General features: G+C 44.8%; 1 protein-coding gene across 15 annotated transcripts in view; it reads left to right on the top strand.

Annotated features, from left to right (window-relative positions):
- The window catches only part of DNM1 (dynamin 1), a 70,164-nt gene that overhangs the window by 56,466 nt on the left and 3,856 nt on the right, over positions 1 to 9,842 (top strand). For 7 of the 15 annotated variants that reach the window (XM_074923486.1, XM_074923484.1, XM_074923487.1 and 4 more), the window contains 4 exons: positions 1,010 to 1,021; positions 2,965 to 3,135; positions 3,314 to 3,555; positions 3,942 to 4,160. In XM_074923486.1, coding sequence (XP_074779587.1) covers positions 1,010 to 1,021; positions 2,965 to 3,135; positions 3,314 to 3,555; positions 3,942 to 4,160 — 644 coding nt within the window. Of the gene's footprint in view, positions 1 to 1,009; positions 1,022 to 2,964; positions 3,136 to 3,313; positions 3,556 to 3,941; positions 4,161 to 7,394; positions 7,432 to 9,842 lie in introns of all 15 variants that reach the window. The other 8 variants (XM_074923499.1, XM_074923501.1, XM_074923498.1 and 5 more) reach the window with 3 other exon arrangements.

Consider the following 9,842-nt stretch of genomic DNA (forward strand, 5'->3'; position numbering starts at 1 on the left):
AGAGGCTGCCTGGATAAACCCTTCCTTTAAGCTCTCTTGTTCTGTGGGCATTAAATTTCCAATATAAGGAGGACATTTAGCTACCTGAATAAGAAGTGGTATGTGTCCACTGAGCGAAGGCACCATCCTTTTCAGTAACGCTGTACAGCCTTGTTAGGAGCTTTTTGTCTGCTTAGTAGTTGTTTTCCCATTCCTTCCCCTGCCCAGTTAGGAAGGGATGTTCTTTGAATTTTTCTTCTGCTTTGTAGATACCTTAATATGCTACTTTAGCAAGATGTCTTATCTCTTCCCTTAGCCTTGTCCCACAGCACTTGCTGTCAGCATTATGCTCTGCTTTAAAAGTATGTTCTAGAGAATTGTGGTATATGTTCCTGTTCAAAGCCTTCCTGTTCCTCTGTGAGAGGAAGCTGCTATAAATAGTTTTCCCATTAGAAAAGTGATAATTGCTAATCTGTTTGTATTTGTTGCTCCTAATAGAATTCTTGCATTCATCTTCCCTGTTACACTTTAAGATTGTGGTTTTTTGCCTTAAAGCATTTCCTGACAAACTGATGTAATATTGAAAAAAGAGGATTAGGGATGGACCTTAACAGTGACATGACTTCAGATGAGCTTTGAACCAGACTGGGCCTCTTAAACACATTCTCAAGGGATAGGTGCCACCTATTGATGTGCAAACGGAGTGGTTTGACATAGGAGCACTGATCACTAGGTTGACTGTCCCAAAACCCTGTGTAAGGACTAACAAGCAGCCATTGCCCTTTGTTGTGAACAGTAAGATTTACTTTGCAGATGGTCCCATTTTGATTCTTGGCTTATCAAAGCAATTCACTTGTTTCTCTTCCAGGGTAATCTAGATATTTATGTATTTTTAGTGGGATTGTTCTTTTGCTTTTTCAGTGCTGTTATGGGATCTTCTCCAAATTCTGAGACCAACTAAAAGTCTTCTTTTATTTTTTGTCCCTTTTTGTTTTAATTTTTTCCACATATGCTCAAACTGGCCTGCCAGGACAAGGACAAAGTAAGTCTGACTCTTTCTGCCTGTGTTGCCCTCTGGGGCTCTCACCAGATAGTTCTCTCTTGTTTTTCCCTTTTGTCACAGTTTCCTGAGAAGCATTTGCTTCTTCTCCCTCTTTGTACCTTCTGTTGGATTGTTGCTGTTCATTTCTGTTCTTGGTTTGAGTCTTCCTTTTTTCTTTTTATTTCTTCCTTTTTTCTTTTTATTTCTTCCTTTTTTCTTTTTATTTCTTCCTTTTTTCTTTTTATTTCTTCCTTTTTTCTTTTTATTTCTTCCTTTTTTCTTTTTATTTCTTCCTTTTTTCTTTTTATTTCTTCCTTTTTGTGTGACTTCTGAATCTCAGTGCAAACTTTTTTTTTTACCCTTTTTTTTTTAAGTTGTCCAGTTTGACATCCACTTCCTTTACTTTATTTCTCATTGAGAATTTGCATTCTTCATTATGTAAGAACGTCCCAGGAACAGCTCAAATGAACAGAAGAATTTGCCCTTTCTCATATATTTTGTTCCCCAAAACAAAAGCAATTTCCTCCACTGCTGCAAATCCTTCAGACTGGGACTGTTTAAAAGAAATATTTTTCTTTACAAAATCAAGGGGTTTTTTTAAATAAGCATTGAGAAAGACCACAGTCTTTCATGCTTTGCTGCTTTGAACTTGATCACAAATGGATGAGCCTTGGCAGTTGCTTGCTGTCAGACAGCACAGTCCAGGTGTCGTGGTTTAACCCCAGTCAGTAGCTAAACACCACACAGCTGCTTGCTCACTCCCCTCCCAGTGGGATGGGGGGGAGAACTGAAAAGAGTAAAACTTGTGGCTTGAGATAAGAACGGTTTAATAACTAAAATATAATAACAGTAATAAAATATAACAATAATAAAAACTATTGTAATAATAATTGTAATGAGAAGATATATAATAAAAAGAGAGAGACATGAAACTCAAGAAAAGAGATGCACAATGTAATTGCTTATCACCCACTGACTGATGCCCAAGCAGCAATTCACCCCGCCTGGCCAACTCCTCCCAGTTTATATACTGGGCATGATGGTCTATGGTATGGAATAGCCCTTTGGCTGGTTCGGGTCAGCTGTCCTGGCCATGCTCCCTCCTGGCTTCTTGTGCACCTGTTTGCCAGCAGAGCAGGGGAACATGAAAAATCCTGAACTTAGGATAAGTGCTACTTAGCAACAACTTAGCAACAACAACTAAAACATCAGTGTGTTATCAACATTATTCTCATACTAAATCCGAAACACAGCACCAACTACTAAAATGAACTTTCTCCCAGCTGAAACCCTGACACCAGGTTTTACCTTATGGAAAGCTAAACAATGCATTTAAGGCAGACAGGAAGATTCATCTGCTTGGTGTGAAAGAAAAGATAATTATGACTTACGATGCAGGATTTGCAGTTAACCTAGAAAATCATCCTGATCACTTTTATTCCATCTACTTGTGGTCATCTGACTGAGGTGTGCAGTTATTTCACCTCTCTGTTTTTCTCATTTGTATAATGAGGCTAAAGATGCAGTGTGTCAGAGCCTGTAGGACTTAATTTATGGCGAGTGATTCTCAGGTTTAACCTGAATCTGGGCATGGAAAACCCAGCTCAAATGAAGAACCTTTCAGGAAGCTGTAAACTTTATAAATAAAAATACAGCTTTGAGTATTCATTACAGCCATAACCTGTGAACAGGGGTCAGCAGTCTTTGTTGCCTTTCACCTTTGTGTAATAATTTTCTGCTAAGAGAGCAGATTTATTGTTAAAGCTCCTCAGATCTGAGCTGAAGAAGTCTGTACAAGGTGAGCTGTGCATTGACAGTCACAGCTCAAAATGTGAGTTTATTTATTGCATGTACTTCCTGCGTGTCCCCTTCTTTTCTTAGCGCTCTGACAAGGAAATTTTGCATTACGTTTGAAGAATCAATGTTTCTTCTTTTCTCTGCAGGCCAGTGAAGCAGAGGAGAATGGATCAGACAGTTTCATGCACTCCATGGACCCTCAGCTGGAGAGACAAGTGGAAACGATCAGGAACCTGGTGGATTCCTACATGGCAATTGTCAACAAAACCATCAGAGACCTCATGCCGAAGACAATCATGCACCTCATGATAAACAATGTACTTATCAGACTGGGGTCAATGGTGGTGGGGAGACACAGAGGAGGGAAAAAGTAGGGAAGGAGAGGAAGAATGAGTTAAAACCAAAGGCATCTTGGAAGGAGGAAGAGGTGGGGACAGAATAGAGTCTTTTGGAGAAGACAGTGGAAATTGATTCCCCCTTTGTGCTTGTTTGCAGACTAAGGACTTTATCCATTCGGAGTTGCTGGCAAACCTGTACTCCTGTGGTGACCAAAATACGCTGATGGAGGAATCTGCAGAGCAGGCCCAGCGACGTGACGAAATGCTGCGCATGTACCATGCCCTGAAAGAGGCCCTCAACATCATCGGGGACATCAACACCAGCACCATCAGCACCCCCATGCCCCCACCGGTGGACGACTCTTGGCTGCAGGTGCAGAGCGTACCATCTGGACGCAGGTACCAGAGGCTCAGGGGGAGAGCCCCACAGACCTGCCTGATGCCTCTTTAGTGGCTAGCTGGGGCCTCCTACTGAGACAGGGAGTTCTCCTCTTTCCCTCTTCTCCCTGTGGATGAAGAGCTCTGGATATTTGTGCTGGGAGGCTCCTAGGCCTTGAAAGCCGTGTAGGGCTGCTACATCTTTACAGAGGATGTGGAGGCTTCTAAACCCTTAAGTTAGATGGGGCCTGAAGTAGCTTTGAAGGCAACCTGAAAGCCAAATGGTGGTACGTAAAGTGACATGAAACTAACAAAGGAACACTGAAGGCAGCGTGTGGGGACCTGATGGTGACACAGAGGGATCCTAGGCCTGTTGTTGCAGTTGAATTTCTCTGTCTGTTTGCCAGGTCTCCTACCTCCAGCCCCACACCGCAGAGGAGAGCTCCCGCTGTTCCACCCGCCAGACCTGGGTCTCGAGGCCCAGCTCCTGGACCACCTCCTGCTGGTGGGTCCACGTTGGGTGGTGCCCCCCCTGTGCCCTCCAGGCCAGGTGCCTCTCCTGATCCATTTGGGCCCCCACCTCAGGTTCCTTCTCGGCCTAATCGTGCTCCTCCTGGTGTTCCCAGGTAAGTCCTGAAATGCTGCTCCATGCAGGTGGGATACGTCCAATTTTTGGGTAGCAGCCGTGGCAGTACTTAGCCTGCCTGGGCCATAGAAGGAGAATGGAGTGTGTGGTCTTTGGCTATTTGAATTGGGTCCATAGGCAGGAGCATCGTTGTCCACTGAGATTTCATTGTACAGATGAGGCAATGTCAAGGCAGCTCTCAGGAACAGAGGGGCAGCCTCTTCTCTGCACAAACCTCTGTGCAAAGCTTGGGGGAAGAGGACCATGTTCCCAAGCGCTTTATTAAAGCAATCATACCAATGCCTCTGCTCACAAGTAGGTGGTGGTGACCAGAAAAATCACAGGACTGGAGTGACAGTATATCTTTCAAGGCAGTTTCCCTCTGCATAGGGCTCCCCAAAGTCTGAAGTTGCCCCTTTTTCTCCTGGCCGAGAGTTCTTCAAGGTGAGTTGGAGACACCTTCATCTAAGCTGTCCAGATGCTTTTTGGCTAGGAAAATATTGCAGTATCACTGGCAGGGAAATGGATTTTTTAGGCATTTTTGTTGCTTCTGTAATCGACTTGAACATTTTCCAGTCTAGGGGATTCAAATCACAGGGCTTTTGCTTTTTCCATTAGGAGACTTAATTCCTTTTCTGTCAGTCACTTCAAACTCAGTTCAACATAGTAGTAAGGGATAATCCCCTGTGCAGCTAAACACGTGCTCCTGAATAGGACTTAGGAGGCAGTCTGGAACCGGGAATGCTTCTGTGTTGGGTACTTGGGTCTCCCCGTGAGGAAGGGAAGGTAATTTCAGAGTAAAGCATGAACATAACCAGAAACTCCCGAGTGACATGCCAGAGGGAACATTCCCTCATGGCAAATGCATCTCTTCCAGTGGATGCTGGTAGCACACGTCTAAAGCTTTGCCACTTTTTGTGACAACACCCAGATGGTCAATGGGTGGTGATGGTTATGTGGCAGAAACAGTTCAGTCTTCCCTCTGTGATAGTGCCCCAGCTCATACTTGGTGCTGCCTGTTTGGAGGGGAAGTATTCTCTGCCCAGCTGTATCCAGCCCAATGGTGGATGAGTCCAAAGAGATTATAGACCAGTTTGACTCTGGTGTGTGCAAATGGTTTTACTTTCTTGGTGTCTCTGCCCCAGTCCTCCCTATGCACCTCGATGCAGCTCCCACAGTAACTTGTCCACATGTGTGTCTCAGTGTTGCCCCAGGGACTGCAGAGGATGTCAGCATGCATCTACTGTGTATTTTGGCTTTTGCTTCCTGTGATCCTGCTTTTCCATATACTGTTACTTTTGTGATTTTGGCTTTAGTATACTTACGCTTCTTTCTGTATCCATCTTTCTTCTTTCACTCAGTTTCATTTCTTCACTCATGAAAATATTCTATATACCTGATCGTCATTATAGGATTCCCCAAAAGGCCTGAAATGAATTGGCCTTTTTTAAGACGTCTGTTATAGCCTATCTTAATGGCTTTTCTGCCTTTTGCATGGGGTAGAAGGGTTTAGGGAAAGGTAGGGAACAGCTCTGGAGCAGAGGAGAAAAAGTGTGCTTCATAGTTAACTGAGTGATCCCTTGCTTTAGAAGGAGAGATGGTTGGATTGCATGCTTCTGACTGCCCTGATCTGGAGTTGAGAATGTCATTCCAGAAGCTGTGAAGTGATGCTCATTCTCTGATTCTTCCAGTTGTTCATAGACTCCTCCGGATCCTGATACCAGCTTGTCATTTGAGTTCACTGATGAATGGAGAATTTCCAATGACAAGGGACTCTTTCTCTTCCTCTACTGTATATAGAATAAGAATGTTCCCTGCTAGCACTTGGACTTGGGTCCTTCTGCCATGGGTGAACGAATGCCATCTCCATTGTTGCTTTTTTAACACCCATCTCTTCCCTTGCTAACCGGGCTACACTAGAGTGTGTGTGTGTGTGTGTGTGTAGCAAAGCTCTTGAATATGATGTGAGTGGGCTTTGCTGTAGAAACTGGTGTTATGGAGTGAACTGGAAGTCCATGGTTGTGGCTGGATGTACTTTGTGTGTGTAGGCACACTGATGCCCGTGTAGAAGTTTGGCAGTTTTGTGCCTCCAGTTGATGTGAGCATCTGATTTTATGAATGATGAACTTAGACAAGTGTCACTCCTTTCTCATAAACATAACTGTATAGACACATGCTTTCATATATAAACACCACATGGTCCATTTGCTTGCACAGAAATGTTTTCCTCCATATTATTAAGGACACTTAGAACACTTGCCACCCTTGCCACTGTACTTAGCATTTATTCAGTCTACTATGGAAGTCCATGTTGCCAAACACATACCTTTGGGAGCTGAAAGTTACAGCCAATATAAGGTCCTGTCTGTGTGCAATGAAGGACTGCATTCAGACTATATGCCTATTGGAGTTATGCAGGACGATTTGCTCTGGAAAAGAGAACTCTGAAGATACTCCTCCAGGTAATTTAGGCTCTTCAGTTTAAAATAGTTTTGATAGAAACTGTAGGTGAAAGAGTTTAGGCAAGCTCAAAGAAGAAATAAGAAAGTTTAAGTGAGAATGACTTTAACCGCTGGAAAAATCTGTTGAAGGAATTAATGGGTTCTCCATTCTCTGATACATCTAAGGAAAAAGATGCAAGTGATCAGCATCACTGCAAGAATAACTTCACACAGCTTTATGACCTGAATTATTCAGGAAGTCGGAGTAGCTGATCATATGATTTGTGACCTTCAAAATATAAGCCTTCACCTGCTGCTTCCCTTTTTGGGTAGTGCTCAGGAATGCATCTCCCTCTTTCCTGAGCCATTTGTTTCAACTCTAGCATTTCATATGGTCAGAAGATAGGAATCCTCAGTGACAGTGAAGGTACCTGTGCCAAGACGCAGGTATACTGCTGGCTCAGCAGGTATGAACCTCGGCCTGGGTGTGTGAGTGGTGGGTGAGTGAGCAATGGCCCGTGGGTGTGTGAGCAGTTGGATGGCTTTCAGCGCACTCCTGTGCCCAGCAGCGTTCTGGATGTGTGCAGAGATGATGCTGTGACTGTGTGTGTGAAGTCCTGCACGGTGGAGAGCAGTCCGACCCAGCAGTGCACGCTGGTGCCATGTTCTGGAGGGGGACGTGCAAACGTGTGTCTGTGCAAGCGCATGTGTCTCTGTTCCACCTTCCTGACAGTCTGTGTGGCCTCTGCCTTGAACTGTCTGAACTGCCATGTTGATTTCATGTTGTCTTTCAGAATCACTATCAGTGACCCCTGAGGACTGGCAGCCACGGTACGTTTTGCACTCTCCCTGCAATGCATGAGTCGCTGTGTCCCCATCCTCCATTACTTTGCTCTGCAGCTCACCTCTGCTGCCTAGTTCTTGTATTAGTAACAGAGTCCCTTGTCCAATGAACCACCTCTGCCAGGATCTCATAAAAGGAGGAGTCTTGAACAGAAAAACTGGCTGATCAGAGACAAAGCAGCTGCTTGAGCTGCAGGAGCTGGGAAAGCCTCAGTACCTGACTTAAGGTCACTAGAGGATTCTTTTCTGCTTCTAGATAGAGGAGATGGGATGGGGGAATGAGCTCTGGCAACAAGGACTAAACTGTGTGTGTCTTTCATTTGGCTTATATCCATATTGACAGGGAGATCAGCTGAATGAACTCTATTTTGGTTTGGTTTGTCAGCTCTGTTAGGATCAAGATAGAGACTTGGGGAGCTGTTAGTTCAGACTCCTCTTCTTTTATTCTAATGTCTGGCTGGAGAAGTGCTCCCATTCTTGCTGTGTCCTTAGTGCTCATGGAAGGCAGGAGGAGTTTGGGTTGCTAATATCAGGACTTCCATGTCTGAGTGCAGGGTGACTCTGACATTGAATGTTCCCTGTTACTCCTGTGTCCCATCATGACAGTTAGAAGTGAACTCCTTTTGCTTGTTCTCCACTTGACCCTCTCCCTTCTAGGTTACTCTTCTGCTTCCAAACTGCCTTCTCTCCTCTGCCTTCTGCCCATGTGAGAAGAAGCCTTTAGTGATTTGTGTCCCCCCCCCCCAAACACTCTGCCCTGACCTCCTGCCTGTTTCCCTTTCCTATCTCTCCCTGCATTTTGCAGCCTTGTACTTGTTCAGTGATGTAGCAAGGTACTGGGGCAGGTGTACGTGTACTCTGCTGCCCCAACAACTCTTCCTTGTCCTGTTAATGCTGAGAGTGGGCATGAAGAGGGAGATGTAGCAAATTCTCCTGAGTCTTTTTTCCTGGGAACTTCCAGCCCTTATTGACAAAAAGGTTAGAGAGGGCAGAACAGGGCAGGTTTTTTGGGCCCCTTCTTCCTTTCTCTGTAGATGTTGTTTATTGAAGTGAAAGGTCTGACTGAGAGGAGTGGAGCAGCAGCAGTTCCTGTAGATTCCCTTGCTGCTGGTTGTGGCAGAGAGAACTGGGAGTGGGGGGTGTGTGCCCTATCTCGGTGAGAATAGCAGATATTCAAAGCCCTGTTCCAGGGCGGGGGGGTTGGTGTCACAGCTAGCCCCCATCTTGCAGCAGATGTCTGTCTGTAACTACTGCATGTAACTGCAGTGAGAGCTGAGAGGTGCCACATCACATCAAACCAATGCAGGGATTTTTCAGTGATTGACATGTTCTTTGAGGACGTCATCCGTCAGCCCTCCTCAGTGATGACACACTGCAGAGGTGTTGGAGCAATCAGCAGTTTCCTCCAATACTCTGCCTGCAGCCCTAGAAACACACATCTTGGTGAACAGCCTCAGGAAAGACGCTTGCTGTTGTCTGTACCTCATTCTGGGACTCGCTGTTATGGGGCGTTCTGTTCTTAATCTGGCATGAAGAGCACCAAGGAAATAAAAATTAAAAACCAAAACAACACCAAAAAGCAAACAACTCAAAAAAAAAAAAAAAACCACCCCAAACCTTTTGCAGCCCAAGGGAGTAAAAGTAATGTTCTATCATCTCTGTTAGGACCGTATCAGCAGAACTATTAGGCTGTTAGTTTCTAGATAGGACTAGCTCAGTGTTCGAGTCTGGGTATGGCTTGAAAGACTGACTTCAAGGGACATGACAGTCAGTATAACACATCTCCTTGGGCTCCTGTCAGGACCCAAGTCATGCTTCCCTTGACCTGGAGACTGCCACAGGCTTCCCTGTGAGCAAAACTTTGTTTCTTGTTGTTCTGACAGAAGAAAGTGACTTTTCAGCGATGTAAAAGGGCTTGGCTAGCAATGTAGTGGGACAGACTGAAGCAGCATTTCAGGGGTGAATGTTGCTGTCTGAGAGACTTTTCTGTCCTTTTTTGTGCTGAGAAAGCTTTCAGCCTTTTGTAACCTTGTCAGGCAGATTCTGAAAGTGTTTCCAGAAAACCTGAGCAGAGACAAAGCCTGTAGCTTTAAAAAGTGACAGCCTCTCCCCCTAAAATACCCTGAGTGCTGAGAGAAAGAAGTGTCTGCAGAAATCAATCGTAGTACACTACAAAAAAAGCAGCCTATCTACCTGAAAATTATTCGTGCTCCTTTCAGCCCTATTCATTCTCGTAGGGTCAAGCAACCTCTCTTGCCAGAACACATTACATGGTCCAGCAACTTCAAGCATCCTTTTCATGTAAATCCACAGAGTCTGTTAACACAACTGTCCAAACTCCTGAAATGCAAACAGCCCTTCAAGCTTCTCAAAAAAATGACTTCTAACACATGTGCAGC

This window comes from Athene noctua, chromosome 20, assembly GCF_965140245.1.
Source record: "Athene noctua chromosome 20, bAthNoc1.hap1.1, whole genome shotgun sequence".
NCBI classification, from domain to species: domain Eukaryota; kingdom Metazoa; phylum Chordata; class Aves; order Strigiformes; family Strigidae; genus Athene; species Athene noctua.